Genomic DNA, 22928 nt, shown 5'->3' with positions numbered 1-22928 from the left:
GGACATTATTATAACTTTAGCAACAACTTGACTGTGGAAAGAAATGAAGTGATAATGGACCATATGAAGAGGGTTGTGGTTCTTTTCAAGTGCAATAATGAAGTTGGAAGAGGAATGCATGCAATGAGAAGAATTTGGTGGAAAAAAGTATGAAAAAGAATACAAAATATTTAAGACTTGAAACAATGTATGAAATGTATATTCAAAAAGCTTATTAAACAAATAACTATGGATATGACAAACCTTTGAATTTTCACCTTATATATAAACCGGAAAATTTCTGTTGGATAAAAAAGACCAATTATCTAGATAAGACTAGTTACAAACTTTTGTAAGGGTACAATATTTCGAGAAATAAATCTTATTCATAAAGTGAATCCAGCTTGTTTGATAATTCGGCATGTATATATAGTTATTGTAGGCAGAAAAAAAAAACTTTAACTGTCAATTGTTCACGTTTATTATACGTAACAATATAATAGTTACTAGAGTATACTGAAAATTGGTGAAGTAAATTGAATTGGCCTGAAAATTAAGTTACATGATAGAGCAAATTTGAGGAGAATAATTAACATAGTACTCCATGTTGTTGTAGTTGTACTTTTGAGCCAAATTATAATTCTTTATAATTGTATCTTCTTCTTCCTCTTCTTCTTCTTCTTCCTCTTCCTCGTCCTCTTCCTCGTCCTCGTCCTTGTTAGGGTTTGCCCTGATTTTCTTACCATAATTTAAGATTTATTTTTCCTTAAAGAAAAAACAAAACATGTTTTTACTTTTCTTGAAAGGAAAATATAATATTATTTTATATTTGGTTTATTCTCTCTTATAGGACTCCTTTTCTAGTAAAAAAAGGTTTTAGGACTCTATAAATATAGGTTTGTTTTCTTCTAACACAAAACAATAACCTCCACAATGTAGTCGTTTAAGAGTCTTGTTTATGGGGAGATTTATTCTCTCTAAAGTTTCAATGTTTTTCTTTATATTAGTTTTGATATTATAATATTTTGATTTTTAGTATAAGTTTTTGTTATTTGATTTATCAACTATATGATTTGCAAATTGTAAGCTTCCGCATGATGCCCTAATCACCTTCAGAATTCAACAGTCCTCGTCCTCTTCCTCGTCCTCGTCCTCGTCCTCTTCCTCTTCCTCTTCGTCCTTGTCCTCTTCGTCCTCTTCCTCTTCCTCTTCCTCTTCTTCTTATTTTTTCTCTTGAATTGTATTATTTACAACTGAAACTTGTTATCAAACTAAAGTTACGTTGTCACAAAATTAATATACAAGAAGGATATAGAGGCAAAGCTAAGATGTTAAGTTTATGATGAATTCTGAATAAAATATTTATACGATACCTTTGATTCTGCGGATTCGCTTCTGCAGAACTTGAGCACAAGGATCACAATGCATTTGAACGTTCAACACAAGTGTTATTTCTGGAGGAGGCTGTCATGTATATGTATGTATCACACTTCCATGTTAATTAATTCATCTAATCAATTAAACATAGTTATCAAGAAGATGAAAATATATAATTTGGTGTGATATTATCTGTCTTGCCCCGATCCGCAGGGAATTCACACCATTAAAAGTATATTTGTTCTTTACATGATGTATACTGATCATATTCTTTTTGCGTACATGCACACACAAACACGTAACTAATATTTCTCGAACCCTTTACTTATATTGTCGTATTTATATAATAGATTTTCCAAAATTACATAACGTACTATTAGAAAATTCAATAAAAATTCTGATATATATATATATTTAAAGAATTCGAACAACGTAACATTCCATGCATAACACATTGAATGTCGGTCTGACTCGTGAATTCTCCTAGCTCCCATTAACTTTAATTCTTGAATTCACAAACTCAAATTTTGACTCCACGGTCCTTTCTAGTTTCATATAGTATATAGTTAAATGTACCCAGTAGGTACCCAAAATATCCTCTTGCTCCAAAATAAAACATTGTCCATCCTAGCTACATTATACTAATTTTTTCATTTGTTACAATGTATAGCCTATTTCGTTTTTAATAAGATGAAAATTTAGCTAGTCAACCAACTAAGTTACAAACCTGAAACAATAGAGTCACAATCTTGATTAAATATTAATCAAATTTGAACATGCATGAGATTTCCAAGTTCATATGACTCGATCTTGATTAGTCAGCTAAATTCAAGAAATAATAGTCTACCGAAAATTAGATGGTTATTGAAAAGAACACAAAATAAATCAATGTGCATGTAACAAATTAATTAATGAGACAAGAGATAAATAAATCACAAGTCATGTGCTTAATCTTAATTTAATTAACTAATTAATAGTAAGTAAATTAAAATAAATAATTACCTCATCTTTTTTCTCTTGTTTGGACTCTTCTTCCTTCTTAATTTCTTCTTCCTTTGTATTTTCTTCAAATGGCTTTGTCATATGTGAAATGAGTTCAACTTTTCTACCACTTTTCCTTTCCACCCTTCCACACACTTTAAGTGGATCTACATTTTTGCCTTTCACCACCACCTTACTCTCCTTGTAATCCATCGTCACTTCCTCTACTCCTACGCTTCATTTAAAAGATAATTACAGATAATGCTACAATATATTTAATAAGTATATTTTTTACTGTTGATGCATATAACTCAAATTGTAATAAACTATACCAAAAAACAACATCGATGTACTATTTAACACATAAAGTTGATGTCTTTGGTTGGACTATAGTCTTTGGTTTATTGATGGTTTTAATAATGTGTTACTTGTGAGTAAATTAATTCTTGAATTGGAAACGTGCAAGGGATAAGGGAAATCAAATAGTTTAATAAATTAATGTCTAGTTCCAAATTAACAAAAATCTTTAAAAATCAAATAATTAAAAAAAAATTAAAAATTAGAGAGAAATAATACCTTGAAAGCCTTTCAAGGCTCCAGCAACTTTTCTAGCACAACCTTCACAATGTATATCAACTTTTAGCACCATCTCTTGAGCCTCTTCTTCTTCCTTTTTCTCCTAAGAAATAAAAACAAAAACAAAAAAAACCATTAGAGTACCTACATACATATTCATGGGGGGAGTTACAAGCATGTCTAAGAATTTGATAAAATTTTGTAATATCGACTATATATGATCATGTATTTAATTTGTACGTAAGAAACTAATTTATTCAGAACCCAATAAGCTTTATTTTTCTTGAATTTAGGACTTAAATCTTAACTCTAGTCATTTTACTTACATAAGAGGCAAATTCATAATTTGAAATTTATGAATTCCTACATCAACCTCAAGTTAATATATAAATAATATTAGAATTTACAATCAATTTTGTTTGTAGATATGTATTTGCTAAGATTTTTTTATATATATACACACATGGAATCTAGATAATATTCTCATAAAGTACTCATATATTGTACTCAAGATTCGCCTCGGCCTATACATTGAAATATACAACAACAATAACAATATATAACCGGTATAATTTACAAGGTGGGATTTGAAAAGGGTAGAGATCACATATATTTCTACCCTTACGGCCATGTAACAGTAGAGAGATTGTTTTCAGTAGACCTTCGAGGATTCGGCTCCCCTCCATCCGTCCAGTTCCTCTAGTTGGGGGTTAATTTTGCTACACGTGTCCCTCAAATTAATAGACTGTTCAGATTTGGTTGCCGAAACCAGCCATTTTAACTATGGTTAATAATTACATATTACTTCTCAATTACAACCCACTTTCCTCTGCTAAAATAATTCAATATCAGAAAATTGAAGAAGAGCAAATGAAGTTATAAAATTTTGCAAAATCAAGTGAAGAAAAACGCAGAAATACTATCCCATCGTATTTTCTCTATTTTTTACTTTAAAAGAAAGGAAAAGAGAACTATTTTGGCCACCGAAGAAATGTAAAGTTATGAGCTCTTTTACCATTGATGAATTTCAATTAAAGTGTAATCATTTCGTCTTCCAACTCTATCCTCCTTTACATGTATGAAATTTAAGAAAATATATCAAACCCACACCATCGTAATTCCCATTAAGCTTCAACTCGTGCACCTGACTACATGAGTAAGAAGTAATATTTTTAGCTTTGTATAGGCTAGAGAATTCTCCTGGGTTTCAATTGATGTGATAAAGCTAAGGGCATAAATTTTTTCCAGATACTTCAAATCTTCACCTGATATACCATTAAAAGTACCCGCTAGTTCTGATTTGAGTTTTAACTTGATGGAATTTTTCAGGTAGATCTGAAAGGGAAAGGAGAGGTTGACTATGGTTAAATGGTTGGTTTTAGCAAATAATCTGAACCGTCTATTAATTTGAGGGCACGTGTAGCAAAATTAACCCCCAACTGGAGGAACTCCGGAGAGCCGAATCCGACCTTCGACTCAAAAATATAAATTTTGTTAAAGAGTAGAAACTTACCTTTTCCAGCTTTAAACAATGCTGATTTTCGCAATGAATGTTTTCAAACTTTTTTGCACTTCAAAATTATAGTCTGTGTTTGTAATTGTCTCACTGCTTGTAGTGGGGAAAAACATTTAAGTTGAGAGGTCGAGGTAAGCTGACAACAGCAAAATCTGACGTGGAATTTCTTAAATTGCATGTTACTTTCTCCATCCCAAATTATTGGTCACGTTTCTTTTTTTAGGGTTAAACTACATTCACTTATATCAATTAAAAGTATTTTTTTTGTCATATTAATTAGAGAAGAATTGCAATTTATAGTGTTTTTTAATATAGTTTTTAAATATTAAAATACCAAATTAATTTAATATAATCATAATTATTAATCAAATTAATTCTTAAGAAATGAAACGCAACAAGAATTTTGAGACCAAGGGAGTATCGAAGACACAGTGGTTCAATTTACTGATTCAACTTCCTATTATTTGTCTTAGCTGTCCACTATTGGTCATTAATTTACGTTACTTTTTTTCCTAATTTTAATCTTCCATTTAATATTTGTCTTTTTAATACTCACTGCTTTTATTTCCTATCTTTGTTTAAAATGGATTAGCTTTTTAGTACGCGCTTTACGTATGTACTTCATATTAATGCGTATATAATTTTATATATATTACAAAATGATGCAATTGAGTTATCACATTTTTATTTTTATTTTTGTTAGTTACTAAACATAAATAAATCAAATAATAAGATTAGACTAGTTAAACTTAAAATGTGCAATTTTGATAATTCAACACTTTTAGCCATGGTTAACTTACACCAATTGACAAACAAATAGTGGATTCAACAACAATTTGACTTTCACTAACTTAAAAGTCTTGAATTTAATATTTTGTTCTCCAAAAAAGCCAATTCAAAGTCTGTTAATCATGATAATAATTTTGAAAGAATATTTGAGAACCCAAAAAGGCCAAAGAAATTAGTACACATTAGATATGACAAAGGAAGCATACTTTTTGGATAAACTCTCTAAATTATTAGATGAATGTACCAAAGGTCCCTTTTTTCAATTTCCTATATATAAAAATGAGTGAAAAGAACTAGAAAAGGAAACAAAGTTCAATTGAAAATTCAAACACAATAGTAGTTTGTCGTACAAATCAATGACTTAGAGGATGATCATCAAAGTTAGAGAAGAATAGAGGCATAAGAGATTCTTTATCATCATTTACAATTTGAACAAAGAAAAGTGATAAGAGATTCTTATCATTATAGTATACTAGTATACATACCCGCGTAATGCGCGGAAAATTATTCCTAAAAATTTATTTATATATATACACTTATTGTTATTTGATATATCATGCGTGAAATTTAATTAATTAATTGATATATTATGGAATAAAATATTAAAATTAGTTACAATTTATAAAAATTTTACAACATAGCTTATAAAACTATTTTTGATATTCGTTAAAAAAAAATCTAACAGACATTTTATGTGAATTTTCTAAGAATGTTTTTTATTAAAATACCGTAATAAATTATAACAATATAATATTGTTGTATTTGATACTTATCCACCCCCGTAAAGGCTTAACTATTGTTTTTTCATATTATTTTTTATTCATCCTAGACAATTGTTTTCTTCATAGAACAGTTCTTTGCAAAGATACAAAGATAGGAACTTTTTTTATCCTCTAAATTTCTTTTCTGAATCTATTATTATTATAATATAAAATGTGAGTATAATTATGTTAGAATTGTAATGAATTCTTTAAATGTATATTTTTATGTAATAACTAATATGGGTAAAAATAAATAAATAAATTATATATCATGATAAAGAAGGGTTATAAAAAAAAAAAAGCTACGATTCAGTTTTGTTATATAATTGCAATTTGTGATATGTTTATAATAAATACAAATGTCATATCAAGATATTGTCAAATAATATAAATTTTGCTTTATTCAGATTTCATAATTTCAATGTACATTCCTCAAAAGACTCAAACAAATTTTATATGTGAAATACTTGTCATTTAAAATATTACTCTCACTCTAAAAATAATTTCATAAATATGTGAAGACATATTTCATATGTTAAAACATATTTGACAATAACATGATTAAAGTGATTCTCAAAACATATAGATTTTGGTTGCATTTAGTTCATTGGCATTATTTATTATTATTAAATCAAATTATATATATTTGTAAAAAAAACAAAACAATACTAACTGCATATAACTCAGATTTTACTCCTCTCCATGTGCCTCTAAGAACCCGTAGAGAAAGATCATTTTCCTTTATAATATAACAAAAAAATATTAGTGAACTTCTCAAGAATCTCTTAGATACATAAGATAATATTTTCTTTTCTTATTTAAATAATATAAAAAAAAAAAGTAGGACTTTCATATAGAACTTCTAAACTATCACCATTAAGGTAAAACGTTCGAACATAAAACAACATAAATAACTGAATTAACTTCATGTTTTTCAACATTTTCCTCATCCTAGACAATCATGTCGAAAATCAACAAAAACAAAGTGAAATTATCTTAATAAATTCAAAGTGAGTAAAAGATAAGAAGTTTACTTACAAAGAAATTCGTTAAACTGTTTCATGAAATTTATCCTAAATCACTCCTTACAATTTTTTCATCATTGTTCACCTTCTTATTCATATTTCAAAAAATAACTACAATTACATGCAATTCTATATTAAAAAAAAAATCAAACTACATCACTATTTTCACTAACAAAATTTACCTTTGTATCAAATTAATATGAATGACACTGCTTAGTTACATGACCAAGAAATCACTTAAACTCAAGTCACCAACCTCATCATAAAAGAGAACAGGTTTTGTAAATAATAGATTTTTATGAAACAGTGGGTTGATGAAATTGTGGGCAATAGTTTTTGTTTGAAAGAGGTCTATTTTTATAAGGATAAGGTTAGTTACTTGTGTTTTGAAATTCAAATTTTAAATTAAAAGTAGGAGATATTTTTTCTCAAATAATTTCTTGATTATTTGTAGCATTAAACAATGGCACGTGACTTTTTATTGTCCGGATATAAATTTACACCAATATTTATTGAAATAATTGAGTAATTAAAAACTTTAATCATTTATTAATCACTAATTGAATGATTGGTGGTACATTTGTCAAATAAAAATACCAAATAGGAGTTTTCAATATATTAAGTATTATTGAATTATTATAGGATTAGTTATTTAAATAAATAATTGTTTAGTTTCTAATTTAAAAAACATGCAATTTAACTAAAATTCAAAAATTAAAATGAAATTATAACTCCTATATTAGATAAACTGGATGCCCTATTATCAATAGTAATTTTTATTTATATTTTAATTTACTAAGTTTAAAACCTTTTTTTTTAATTAATTAAGTGTCCTATTTTAAACTTGTGCATTTTTTTTTTGTCAAATGACATCAATTGGCAGTTTTAAAACTACACACATTACCCCATTTGCCCACTTATTCTCGCAAATACATAGGATAAAATAAATATTCTAATTAGAAAATAAAAATAAGAGTCAATAAAAATTTAACCATATGTAGAATCCGTTTTTTTAAATAAAAAATAAAAAGAATTGAAAAGAGTTATATTAACTTTGGTAACTTTCTAGTTTTTTTTTTAAAAATCATTTAAAATATCTATTGATTTTTTAAAATTTAAAATTTAAATTTAATAACTAATGCAGATTAATTTTTTATATATAATTTTAAAACTAAAAAATGGAGAAATTTTATGGTGCTGACATGTAGCACTTTTTCTTCTCCTATTATATATAGATAGATTTTTAGTATTATTGTTTACTATTTAATAACCATAAGGTCTCATACTACTTAAACCTCAACAAAGAAAAAATATTAAGTGATATTTTTCGAATATTTATATTAATAAGAGATAGATTGCATTCGTAAAGATGCATGCAAGATTCAAATATTATTTTTTTTACTTTTAAATTTTGTGTCGAGTCAAAATAAGATAAGCAAATTGAAACATCGGATTGGAGCATGTGTGATGGGCATTGATGAAGTGGAATGTGTGGTGATAAATTGTTGTTTTCTCCATGGTTATGTGGTCTTTGGTACAATCAAACAACTCCTTGCTAATTTTTTGTGCAGAATTCAATTTTTATTTTTTATTTTTGGAAAAGAGAGTTTTGAAGGTGATTGATTTCTCAACCTTTTGTCTTGTTGTAAACAACTTGATGCCTCTATAGGGTCACAATTCACCACTACCATTGCATTGCTCACCATTGTGCTTTTTCACTCAAAGACAATATACATAAAAATACAAATTTTTCGTCAATTGATTTTGTAGTCTTTTATCAAATTATTTCAATTTTTACATTTTTTTTTTGTTAGAAATTTTTATATTTATACGTAAGAAATCTTTGCGTGATCTCGAAATAGGAGAGTCGAATTATGAATTCAAACATAGGTTCTTTTAAAAATAATAATTATAAGTCATTTGAATAATTAATAACTCTAAATATTAAAGAATTATTAGGCATACTTCACTAACATATATATTATTATTATTACTTATACTTTCAATATATTACGTATCTTACCACTAATTAAGAGTTTTTTTTTACGTATCTTACATTTAGATACATGTATTTTGCTACCAGATACACAAAATAGGTAGAGATGCGAGCGAGATTGAGGAGGGAAGCGAGCGAGATTCGTGTATTCAGACACATGAGAGAGTGGCGAGCGAGATGGGAGAGAGAAAAGGGAGGTGAGCGAGATTTTCCATGTATCCAGATACATGCGAATCTTCTTGGATACAATGTATCTAGAACAAATTACACATAAATTTGACCCCACATATACGAGATACATGTATCTGGACATATCTGGAGGCACCAAAATCTTGTAAAATGCCACTACAACATAAACAACTTTTAATGACAATAAATAGACACATTAATAAAGAGTGCTAAAGTCTTTACCGACATTAATTAGTTAAGTGTCATTAGATTCAATGTTGCTAAAGGCTCTAGGGACATATACAAAGAGTGTTAATTGCTGCTAAAAATACATACTTAGCGGCAATTGAGCTATTGACGTTAATTAATTACCGCTAAAGATCATTTTTTAATATAGTGTATGTAATATTGCAAACTAAAATGTATCTAAGTAATTAACTTCTAAACTAGTGAAATTTATGTAAATTCTCAATGATATATGGATAAGATTCTCATTATGGGCTTTTGTGTACGAATGTGGTACGAACTCTTGATTTTATGGGTTAATAGAACAAAATAGCCCAACTTTATGAATGGCCCTGGGAATTCACTTTCAAAATGAAATACTTAATGGACATCCTCAACAGATTACTTACAAAGTATCTCTTTTGATTTAGATGTGTTACGTAATTTTGAGAAACATTAATTTTGGTGCTTTACTTTATGGAGAAGCATTTCAATCATGCTAAGAATAACAACAATTTCTGAATATTAGTGGTTAGTCAATCATGCTACAACTAGGATAATATATTTAGATTTCATTATTCTTCTTTATTGTCGATTGATTTGGATAAGATTGCATGAGAATAAAGTATCAAACGAGGTGTATATAGAGACATCATTATCAAAGCAAACATGTTTGAACTTCAAGAGATCACATGTCGAACTTGTGGCGTTTCAAGAAGGTTTCAAAATGTTTGATATTAGATTTTTATGCAATCTTTCAGAACCTTCAATAAATTAAATTCATTATACAATTTATATTTTAACATGATAATTATTCCCTATTAATCTTCGTATTGAATCAAACACTATCACATAAATTAAAATAATTTAGAATTTGGCTATAGATCAACAAAGTTATTAAGCCGCCCCTCACTTTGTAGTTATGGATTTTGAGTTTGGTCCCTCACTACCCACCTTGACATTAAACTTCTACCTAAAATAAAAGAATCCCGCATTTTTTTAGTACTAATGATGTTGACCTTTGACTTTTCTCTATCATCGCTATCAATTTGGTTTTATTTATTAATTTACTAAATATATAATTATGGACCAATTACTATTAAATATTAATTTCAGATTGATGTAGGATGAATTTATAAACTTCAAATCTTGGATTCGTTTCTTGAAATTATTTGATCTTTCCTAAACTATCAAAAAGGTCACGGGGTTAGACCTTCAAGGTGTGACCTAGTAGTCAATAAATTGAGTTGAAAACCAGGAGTTGTAATGGACACAATAAAAAAAAAACTATGTGATTTCTTCTCATAAATATGTCGAAAACTTACTTGGTGCATGTGTTGATAAGAGATAACATATACTTTTAAAATTGATTGAGATACATGCACATTAACCGACACACCACAATTAATCATTTTCCACTTACAACTTTTCTAATTAGTCCATTATTTTATGTGTCAACTATGTTCAATAAAGTGGAAAAGATTTATGATTACAAATTAGGTAAAATTTAATGACAAATTTAAGATTGAATGCCTACATATAGCTAGCACCATGTGGGGGTAGTACACCAACCCAACCAATTTATATAAATATTTAAATAAATTTCCTAAGACATATAAATAATTATTTGGATCAAAACTGTTTAATTTTACAGAACTCGAAAGGTACCTCCCTTATTAATGATAAAATGTAAAGATTCTTTTCCTCCCTTGCTAGTATTATAATTTAACATGTTATAACAAATTAATAATCAATCACTCTATCAAGTTGATATGTTTATCATCATAAAATTTACTTCTAATTGATTATGTAAACCTAGATAAAACAGTTAAAAATAATATGTGTTAGGTATTAATATTGATCGTTTCTTCCATCTTTAATCAGAGGTCTTGAGTTTAATTCTTGTAAAAATGAAAAAATCTTGTTGGAAAGGTCATCCCACAAATAAAATTTAATCAACTTCAATATAAATATCGAACATCGAATGAGAAATCAAAAGAGAATATATTTGCTTGGCATGAAAGGGAAGGTGAAATGTGACCATCAGGCAGTACATGGAAATTGAGAGTATATATATAGTCAGCAATTCTAGTGGCTGCCAATTTAGATGATATCATGAATTTTAACTTTCATTTAATCTTAAAGACGTTTTCCTACTTTATTTCTTCTTTTCTTTTTTCTTCATAACACTTTTTGATGTTTCATTCATACTAGTATATATTTTCATTAAAGCTACACTCTTTTCACTCCACACAAAATTCATTTTCTTCAAGTATCAACCATGGGGGGTGGAAAGGTATGAATTCACTGTATTCGAAAAAAATTCGGATCGATCTATCTATAGCTATATGACGTTTGATCAAGAATTTAATACATATGATTGATTATATAATCGCACTTATATAGATTCTGAATTTTTGTTCTCCAATTGTATCTTTTCACTTCCACAAATACAAAATAATTTAGTTCATTCTTGCATAATATTGTTCACAAATCTTTCTATAAGAGCTTTGATTAATTGTGTGCTTACAATTACTTTAATTTATTGTTTAATTATCAGACCGCTATCATGGTACTCAAGGTTGATCTTCAATGTTCAAACTGCTACAAAAAGGTCAAAAATATTCTCTGTAAATTCCCTCGTAAGTTTATTTTTTCTTGAATTCTTCAATATTATTATAACATGAATAAGAATTAATTTGATTTTTTTCCTTTTTTTTTGTCATGTCAATTTTTTTTTGGGAATAGAAATTAGAGACCAAGTATATGATGAGAAGGGCAATACAGTCACAATCACTGTGATTTGTTGTAATCCTGAAAAACTTCGTGACAAATTGTGTAGTAAAGGATGTGGAGTAATCAAGAGCATTGAAATCAAAGACCCTCCAAAGCCCAAACCTCCCGAAAAGCCCAAAGAGCCCGAACCTAAGACACCTGAAAAGCCAAAAGAAGTTGAGAAGCTTAAGCCCAAAGAGCCCGAACCTAAGACACCTGAAAAGCCAAAAGAAGTTGAGAAGCCTAAGCCCAAAGAGCCCGAAAAGCCTAAAGAAGTTCCTAAACCTAAACCAGTTGCTCTACCACCAGCACCAGAGCCCGTAATGCCTATGCCAATTCAAGAATACCCACAACCGCCACACGGATATTGTTGTGGACAATGCTACGAAGGCCAAACAGGGGGCCCATGTTATCAAGGGTATGGAAGACCGGTCCCTCCACCCCCGAGACATTGTTGTGGAGAATGCTACGAAGGCCAAATCGGGGGCCCATGTTATCAAGGGTATGGAAGACCAATCCCTCCGCCCCCGGGACATTGTTGTGGACAATGCTACGAAGGCCAAATTGGGGGCCCATGTTATCAAGGGTATGGAAGACCGATCCCTCCGCCCCCGTGTTACGATAACTATGGGACTGGGCCTTATGGCTATAGTACGGGCTGTAATGTGAGCAGATGTGATCACTACTTTAATGATGAAAATGCTAATGGTTGCTCAATTATGTAAGGTGGCCCAATTGTTATGGTTCAATGTCTAGGCTCATCAATGTGGGCCCTTCTATTAATGTGGTTGTTGTTTTTTCTTTACAAATTGTTATAAATGATAAACAATGTATAGTCAATTTTCTTTTGTAAAATAGAATAAAAGTTGTTAACTAGATTGTTGGCAAAACCTTGATTGATTAATAAATGTCATTTTTCAACATTACTAGTGGTCTAATTTCTCAAAAAATTTAACAAGTTCAATTGAAAATCCTTCTAATTCCAATTTGTGTATCACTCAACTAAGATACTTAAGTTTCCACATATAATAAGTTATAAGATTATTATTTTGGTTGGAGAAAAAAAAGTATTGTACGACTAATTAAGCCCAACTGTTCTAGAATTAGAGTTATAAGAACCCGTTTGGATTGACTTAAAAAAAGTAACTTTTAAAAAGTAATTTTTTAAAGTGCTGGAACTTATTTTTAAAATAAGTAGTTATGTGTTTGGATAAAAATGCTGCAGTTGAAAAAAAAGTTGTAGATGTGTTTGGCAAATAAGTGCTGGTAAACACTTTTTTTTTTATCAAAATGTATGAAATACCCTTTAAGCTGTTAACATGATAAAAAGTTGATTAATTTAAGGTTTTTATACTTAAAAAAAAAATTAAAACAAAATTAATTTATGTTTTACATCCATAAGTAATAATATTTTTCTATCATTCACATATTTCTTTACCACCTTATAAGAGGAATATAAATTCATATTTCAGAAATAATAATAATAATAAAATAATAATAATAATAATAATAATAGTAATAGTAATAATAATAAAATAATAATAATAATAATAATAAAATAATAAAATAATAATAGTAATAGTAATAATAATAATAATAATATAATAATAATAGTAATATTTATAATAATAATAATAATAAACATAATAATAATAATAATATAATAATAATAAAATAATTTAATAATAATAATAATAAAAATAATAATAGTAATAGTAATAATAATAATAATAATAATAGTAATAGTAATAATAATAATATAATATAATAATATAATAATAATATAATAATATAATAATATAATTATAATAATAATAATAATAATAATTCAATATGGGCAATTTGGAAATTGTATAAAACAAAAAGGTAATATACTTGGTCAACATAAAAGGGTTTTTAAGTTAAAAAAAAAAAGAAGCTCCCCTCCCCTATCTTTTAGCTTTTGGCTTAAAATAAGTCATTTTTGACTTAAAATAAGTCACTTTGATAATTGTCAAACACTCTAATAAGTCAAAAACTGACTTTTAAGCCAGTTTGACTAGCTTAAAATCCCATCCAAACAGGCTCTAAGTCTTCAATATTTGGGATTTTGTTTTTTGAAAAACAACTCGTGGTTTGATGTTTCATTCTTTTGGCTCTCCAACGCAATTGGTTAGGAAGTTAATTATTGTTGAAACTATGACAATAAGAAATACATTACAAACTACGGTTGAGAAAATGGTCAAATGCCCCCCTAACCTATATTCGAATTACCAACTACACACTTTAAGTTTACGGGGGTCCTATCACCCCCTGAATTATTTAAAATTGAAATTATTACCTCCCTAAACGCTTACCTGGCAAAGTGAGTGTATCTCACTCTCTTTAAGAGAGTGAAGAAGACCAAAAACCAATATTAAATTTTTATTTTTATTTTCTTAAATATATGTATCTTTTTTCTTCTTCTTTTTCTTGATTTTTTTCTTCTTCATAGCAATTGGACTCAATGGCAGCACCAAATTTCTTCACTATCTTGAAACCATTGCTATCACTACATTAATGATACACCACAAATTATTTATAGCAATTTCACTCATTACTCTCCACAATCAAGAATTATATATCAAAAATCTTTAATTTATGTATCAATTTTTTTTTAAAATCAAAGCAAATTTAAGCTTGGATAAGCTTAATACAGGGATACCCAAATGATTTTCTTCAATAAACTTTGAATGCTAAGATTATTTTTTATCTAATATTTAATTCCTAACATATCCACTACTAATTTTAATAACCGGACAATTTCCAGTGAATCTGAAAAGTTCATGTTCTTCATCTTCTTCGTTCCATTGTTCTGAAATTTGATGCGAAACCACTCTAAATCTTCTCCAAATTGCCCTAAATTTTAGATATAAGCTTCCCTCGAAGTTTCGATTCTTTTGATATATTACCCACTCAAAAAGGTGCTCGTGAAGTAGACAAAGCACATGACTTTGTTATCCTAAACCGATTATTCATCATTTTCATCAACAACCATATCATTACTTTCATATTCACTGAATATTCCATCACTACTTTAGTATTCACGTAAAAAATCATGTAATACAATGCAAACAACTACTATAGAGGGTGTTTTTGTAAAAGATAAAAGTTTGATGTAAAATTTCAATTTTCAAAAGATCCCAAATAATGTGATTTGACCTAAATACTAGAAAAAATTAGTATTTGGGAATTTGGGATATTTGTCAAAAATATTTGCCAAATAATGACAAATTGTATGGACAAACACTATTTGCCAAAATTTTCCCCAAATATTAATTGGGAAATCTATGGCCAAACGGGCCCATAGAGTTAGGCACCACGTGGGAGCAGTGCACCAACCCAATCAACAGGGGCGGCTCTACAGCTTTGCAAAAAAAGCAATTGACTTAGGCCCCAAAATTTGAGGGGCCTCATTTAAAAAAAAAAAAAAAAGGTTATAAGTATTTTTTTTTAAAAAAAATAACGAGTATTATTTGTAGAAAATAAAAACTTTTTATAAAAGAGCAAAGAAGTAATAGAAGTTTGACAAATTATGAATATTATGTCTCAAGAAAGATAAAATAATTGACAATAATAAACTTCATAAAAAATATATATTCAAATTTAAGGCCTCCATTCGAATTTGGCTTTAGGCCACCGATTTATTAGAGCCGCCCTTGCCAATCAATTAAGATAAATATTTAAATAAATTTCCTAACACATATAAATGATTTGGATCAAAATTATTTAATTATATTGAACTCAAAAGTATCTCCCTGCTTATTAATGATAAAATGTGATGATTCTTCCATATTTCCATACTTATTAGCAAGGCCGGCTTAACCCCTAGGCCACTAAAGTCATCGCTTGGGGCCCCATATATTTTGAGGCTCCCATTTTTAAAAGCAATTACTTATATATGTTATTTAAAAAATAATAATTATATGTACTATGAGTGTTATGATTTCTACTAAGGAAATTGCATATGAGATGAAAATAAACTGAATTTCGTAAGAAACAATTTGATGAAAATGTGGATAGCGAAATCACAAAGTCCCTTGAAGAACCTTTTAGAATTGATTTTTTATATATGTAGAGTAGATCAAACTATTTTTTCACTTCAAAATAGATTTGAACCAATTGAAACATATGGAAATATTTTTGATTTCTTATTTAGTGGTAAAATATTGAGATCACTAGATGATGAGAATTAAAAAAAAATTGTCTTAACCTTGAACTTTCTTTATCATGTGATAGTTATTATGATATTGATGGTTTAGATTCATTTTTTGAATTAAAAGTGTTAAGGGAAATAATACAAGTAGAAGATCATGATCTAATAAAAATTCTCAATCAAATAAAAAGACTTGATTCTTTTCCAAATACTCATATTGCTTATAGAATAATGTTAACAGTTCCTGTAACTATTGCCTCAACCGAAAGAAGTTTTTTGTGAAATTAAAATTGATTAAATCTTCTTTAAGATCAACAATGTCTAAAGAGAGATTGAATGAATTAGCTATATCATCATTTGAAAAGAATTATTAAACCAAATTGATTATAATACAGTACCTAATGACTTCACATCTAAAATAGCTAGAAAAGTAGATATTAAATAAAAGTATAGATGATGAAAAAAAATTAGGGCCCCTCTCTTAAGTTTCGCTTTAGGCCTCCAATGTTGTTGAGTCGGCCCTGCTTATTAGACTGTCATGAGAGCAATTTCAGCATTATTTTTTTTCCAGATACTTCAAATCTGCACCTGATATACCATTAAAAGTACCCGCTAGTTCTGATTTGAGTTTTAACTTGATGGAATTTTTCAGGTAGATCTGAAAGGGAAAGGAGAGGTTGACTATGGTTAAATGGTTGGTTTTAGCAAATAATCTGAACCGTCTATTAATTTAAGGACACGTGTAGCAAAATTAACCCCCAACTGGAGGAACTGCTCCAATGGAGGGGAGCCGAATCCGACCTTCGACTCAAAAATATAAATTTTGTTAAAGAGTAGAAACTTACCTCCCCCATCTTTAAACAATGCTGATTTTCGAATGAATGTTTTCAAACTTTTTTTGCACTTCAAAATTATAGTCTGTGTTTGTAATTGTCTCACTGCTTGTAGTGGGGAAAAACTAACATTTAAGTTGAGAGGTGGAGATAAGCTGACAACACCAAAATCTGACGTGGAATTGCATGTTACTTTCTCCGTCGTTTCTTTTTTTAGGGTTAAAAAAAATACCAAATTGATTTAATATAATCATAATTATTAATCAAATTAACTCTTAAGAAATGAAACGCAACAAGAATTTTGAGACGAAGGGAGTATCGAAGACACAGTGGTTCAATTTACTGATTCAACTTCCTATTATTTGTCTTAGCTGTCCACTATTGGTCATTAATTTACGTTACTTTTTTTCCTTTTAATATTCCATTTAATATTTGTCTTTTTAATACTCACTGCTTTTATTTCCTATCTTTGTTTAAAATGGATTAGCTTTTTAGCACGCGCTTTACGTATGTATTTCATATTAATGCGTATATAATTTTATGAAAGCTACATATATTACAAAATGATGCAATTGAGTTATCACATTTTTATTTTTATTTTTGTTAGTTACTAAACATAAATAAATCAAATAATAAGATTAGACTAGTTAAACTTAAAATGTGCAATTTTGATAATTCAACACTTTTAGCCATGGTTAACTTACAACAATTGACAAACAAATAGTGGATTCAACAACAATTTGACTTTCACTAACATAAAAGTCTTGAATTTAATATTTTGTTCTCCAAAAAGGCCAATTAAAAGTCTGTTAACCATGATAATAATTTTGAAAGAATATTTGAGAACCCGAAAAGGCCAAAGAAATTAGTACACATTAGATGTGACAAAGGAAGCATACTTTTTGGATAAACTCTCTAAATTATTAGATGAATGTACCAAAGGTCCCTTTTTTCAATTTCCTATATATAAAAATGAGTGAAAAGAACTAGAAAAGGAAACAAAATTCAATTGAAAATTCAAACACAATAGTAGTTTGTTGTACAAATCAATGACTTAGAGGATGATCATCAAAGTTAGAGAAGAATAGAGGCATAAGAGATTCTTTATCATCATTTACAATTTGAACAAAGAAAAGTGATAAGAGATTCTTATCATTATAGTATATTTTTAGTATTATTGTTTACTAGTTAATAACCATAAGGTCTCATACTACTTAAACCTCAACAAAGAAAAAGTATTAAGTGATATTTTTCGAATATTTATAGTAATAAGAGATAGATTGCATTCGTAGAAGTAATCAAGATGCATGCAAGATTCAAATGTTTTTTTTTACTTTTAAATTTTGTGTCAAGTCAAAATAAGATAAGCAAATTGAAACATCAGGTTGGAGCATGTGTGATGGGGATTGATGAAGTGAAATGTGTGGTGATAAAATGTTGTTATCTCCATGGTTATGTGGTCTTTGGTACAATCAAACTCCTTGCTAATTTTTTGTGCAGAATTCAATTTTTTATTTTTTATTTTGGAAAAGAGAGTTTTGAAGGTGATTTATTTCTCAACCTTTTGTCTTGTTGTAAACAACTTGATGCCTCTATAGGGTCACAATTCACCACTATCATTGCATTGCTCACCATTGTGCTTTTTCACTCAAAGACAATATATATAAAAATACAAATTTTCCGTCAATTGATTTTGTAGTCTTTTATCAAATTATTTCAATTTTTACATTTTTTTTTTGTTAGGAATTTTTATATCTATACTTAAGAGATCTTTGCGTGATCTTTTGAGTGGAGAGGTTCGAAATAGGAGAGTCGAATTATGAATTCAAACATAGGTTCTTTTAAAAAATAATAATTATAAGTCATTTGAATAATTAATAATTCTAAGTATTAAAGGCATACTTCACTAACATATATATTATTATTACTTATACTTTCAATATATTACGTATTTTACCACTAATTAAGAGTTTTTTTTTACGTATCTTATACTTAGATACATGTATTTTGCTACCAGATACACAAAATAGGTAGAGATGTTAGTGAGATTGAGGAGGGAAGCGAGCGAGATTCGTGTATCTAGACACATGGGAGAGTGGTGAGCGAGATGGGAGAGAGAAAAGGGAGGTGAGCGAGATTTTCTATGTATCCAGATACATGTGAATCTTCTTGGACACAATGTATCTAGAACAAATTACACATAAATTTGACCCCACATATACGAGATACATGTATCTGGGCATATCTCTGGAGGCACCAAAATCTGGTCAAATACCACTACAACAAAAGCAACTTTTAACGACAATAAATAGACACATTAATAAAGAGTGCTAAAGTCTTTACCAACATTAATTAGTTAAGTGTCATTAGATTCAATGTCGCTAAAGGGTCTAGGGACATATACAAAGAGTGCTAATTGCCGCTAAAAATACATACTTAGCGGCAATTGAGCTATTGATGTTAATTAATTACCGCTAAAGATCTTTTTTTTTTATATATAGTATACGTAATATTGCAAACTAAAGTGTATCTAAGTAATTAACTTTTAAACTAGTGAAATTTATGTAAATTCTCAATGAGATATATGGATATGATTCTCATTATGGGCTTTTGTGCAAGAATGTGGTACGAACTCTTGATTTTATGGGCCAATTTAATAGAACAAAATAGCCCAACTTTATGAATGGCCCTGGGAATTCACTTTCAAATTGAAATACTTAATGGACATCCTCAACAGGTTACTTACAAAGTATCTCTTTTAATTTAAATATGTTACGTAATTTTGGGGAGATATTAATTTTGGTGCTTTACTTTACGAAGAAGCATTTCAATCATGCTAAGAATAACAATAATTTCTGAATATTAGTGGTTAGTCAATCATGCTACAACTAGGATAATATATTTAGATTTCATTGTTCTTTCTTATTGATTTGGATAAGATTGCATGAGAATAAAGTATCAAATAAGGTGTATACAGAGACATCATTATCAAATCAAACATGTTTGAACTTCAAGAGATCACATGTCGAACTTGTGGCGTTTCAAGAAGGTTTCAAAATGTTTGGTAATAGATTTTTATGCAATCTTTCAGAACCTTCAATAAATTAAATTCATTATACAATTTATATTTTAACATGATAATTATTCCCTATTAATCTTCGTATTGAATCAAACACTATCACATAAATTAAAATAATTTAGAATTTGGCTATAGATCAACAAAGTTATTAAGCCGCCCCTCACTTTGTAGTTATGGATTATGAGTTTGGTCCCTCACTACCCACCTTGACATTAAACTTCTACCTAAAATAAAAGAATCCCGCATTTTTTTAGTACTAATGATGTTGACCTTTGACTTTTCTCTATCATCGCTATCAATTTGGTTTTATTTATTAATTTACTAAATATATAATTATGGACCAATTACTATATTAAATATTAATTTCAGATTGATATAGGATGAATTCATAAACTTCAAATCTTGGATTCGTTTCTTGAAATTATTTGATCTTTTCTAAACTATCAATAAGGTCACGGGGTTAGACCTTCAAGGTGTGACCTAGTAGTCAATAAATTGAGTTGAAAACCAGGAGTTGTAATGGAGACAATAAAAAAAAAACAATGTGATTTCTTCTCATATATATGTCGAAGACTTACTTGGTGCATGTGTTGATAAGAGATAACATATACCTTTAAAATTGATTGTGATACATGCACATTAACCGACACACCACAATTAATCATTTTCCACTTACAACTTTTCTAATTAGTCCATTATTATATGTGTCAACTATGTTCAATCATCTTCATTTAGTCTCTTTTGTAGAAGACAAAAAAGTGGAAAAGATTTATGATTACAAATTAGGTAAAATTTAATGTCAAATTAAAGATTGAATGCCTACACATAGCTAGCACCATGTGGGGGTGGTACACCAACCCAACCAATTTAGATAAATATTTAAATAAATTTCCTAATACATATAAATAATTATTTGGATCAAAACTGTTTAATTCTACAGAACTCAAAAGTACCTCCCTTATTAATGATAAAATGTAAAGATTCTTTTCCTCCCTTGCTAGTATTATAATTTAACATGTTATAACAAATTAATCATCAATCACTCTATCAAGTTGTTATGTTTATCATCATAAAATTTACTTCTAATTGATTATGTAAACCTAGATAAAACAGTTAAAAATAATGTCTTAGGTATTAATATTGATTGTTTCTTCCATCTTTAATCAGAGGTCTTGAGTTTAATTCTTGTAAAAATGAAAAAAATCTTGTTGGAAGGGTCATCCCACAAATAAAATTTAATCAACTTTAATATAAATATCGAACATCGAATGAGAAATCAAAAGAGAATATATTTGCTTGGTATGAAAGGGAAGGTGAAATGTGACCATCAAAGGCAGTACATGCAAATTTAGATGATATCATGAATTTTAACTTTCATTTAATTTTAAAGATGTTTTCCTACTTTATTCCTTCTTCTTCTTTTTTTTCTTCATAACACTTTTTGATGTTTCATTCATACTAGTATATATTTTCATTAAAGCTACACTCTTTTCACTCCACACAAAATTCATTTTCTTCAAGTATCAACCATGGGGGTGGAAAGGTATGAATTCACTAATTTTCTATATTCGAAAAAGATTCTGATCGATCTATCTATAGCTATATGACGTTTGATCAAGAATTTAATACATATGATTGATTATATAATCACGCTTATATATATTCTGAATTTTTGTTCTCCTATTGTATCTTTTCACTTTCACAAATACAAAATAATTTAGTTCATTCTTGCATAATATTGTTCACAAATCTTTCTATAAGAGCTTTGATTGTGTGCTTACAATTACTTTAATTTATTGTTTAATTATCAGACCACTATCATGGTACTCAAGGTTGATCTTCAATGTTCAAGCTACTACAAAAAGGTCAAAAATATTCTCTGTAAATTCCCTCGTAAGTTCCTTTTTTCTTGAATTCTTCAATATTATTATAATATGAATAAGAATTAATTTGATTTTTTTTCCTTTTTTTTTTTTTTGTGGTTTCAATTTTTTTTTGGGAATAGAAATTAGAGACCAAGTATATGATGAGAAGGGCAATACAGTCACAATCACTGTGGTTTGTTGTAATCCTGAAAAACTTCGTGACAAATTGTGTAGTAAAGGATGTGGTGTAATCAAGAGCATTGAAATCAAAGACCCTCCAAAGCCCAAACCTCCCGAAAAGCCCAAAGAGCCCGAACCTAAGACACCTGAAAAGCCAAAAGAAGTTGAGAAGCCTAAGCCCAAAGAGCCCGAACCTAAGACACTTGAAAAGCCAAAAGAAGTTGAGAAGCCTAAGCCCAAAGTGCCCGAAAAGCCCAAAGAAGTTCCTAAACCTAAACCAGTTGCTCCACCACCAGCACTAGAGCCCGTAATGCCTATGCCAATTCAAGAATACCCACAACCGCCACACAGATATTGTTGTGGACAATGCTACGAAGGCCAAACGGGGGGCCCATGTTATCAAGGGTATGGAAGACCGATCCCTCCGCCCCCGAGACATTGTTGTGGAGAATGCTACGAAGGCCAAACCGGGGGCCCATGTTATCAAGGGTATGGAAGACCAGTCCCTCCGCCCCCGAGACATTGCTGTGGACAATGCTACGAAGGCCAAACTGGGGTCTATGTTATCAAGGGTATGGAAGACCGGTCCCTCCGCCCCATGTTACGATAACTATGGGCCTGGGCCTAGG

The 22928-nt window shown here is 29.0% G+C and overlaps 3 protein-coding genes and 1 pseudogene across 5 annotated transcripts in view; 3 read left to right on the top strand and 1 right to left on the bottom strand.

The window, feature by feature from the left end:
• The window catches only part of LOC125844654 (40S ribosomal protein S28-like), a 122604-nt gene that overhangs the window by 39935 nt on the left and 59741 nt on the right, over positions 1-22928 (top strand). The gene's annotated exons all lie outside the window — the stretch shown is intronic.
• LOC125844643 (pollen-specific leucine-rich repeat extensin-like protein 1) overlaps positions 1-22928 on the top strand; it is a 29828-nt gene that overhangs the window by 2990 nt on the left and 3910 nt on the right. Inside the window, exon 4 of one of the 3 annotated variants that reach the window (XM_049523958.1) lies at positions 12895-12956. The exons of the other annotated variants lie outside the window; for them this stretch is intronic. The gene's annotated coding sequence lies outside the window, so the exon portion shown is untranslated. Of the gene's footprint in view, positions 1-12894; positions 12957-22928 lie in introns of those variants that run through there. 3 annotated transcript variants of the gene reach the window in all.
• On the bottom strand, positions 538-3019 carry LOC125846120 (heavy metal-associated isoprenylated plant protein 7-like; annotated as a pseudogene).
• Positions 11653-22909, top strand: LOC125846119 (protein PYRICULARIA ORYZAE RESISTANCE 21-like). The gene is made up of 3 exons (XM_049525569.1): positions 11653-11689; positions 22066-22147; positions 22260-22909. Exons 1-3 carry the CDS (start codon positions 11675-11677, stop codon positions 22907-22909), a joined length of 747 nt encoding a protein of 248 aa, XP_049381526.1. The 5' UTR covers positions 11653-11674.

This window comes from Solanum stenotomum, chromosome 11 (assembly GCF_019186545.1).
Source record: "Solanum stenotomum isolate F172 chromosome 11, ASM1918654v1, whole genome shotgun sequence".
NCBI classification, from domain to species: Eukaryota; Viridiplantae; Streptophyta; class Magnoliopsida; order Solanales; family Solanaceae; genus Solanum; species Solanum stenotomum.
Note: the sequence above shows the minus strand (reverse complement) of the source record. Positions and strands in the feature narration are given on the sequence as shown.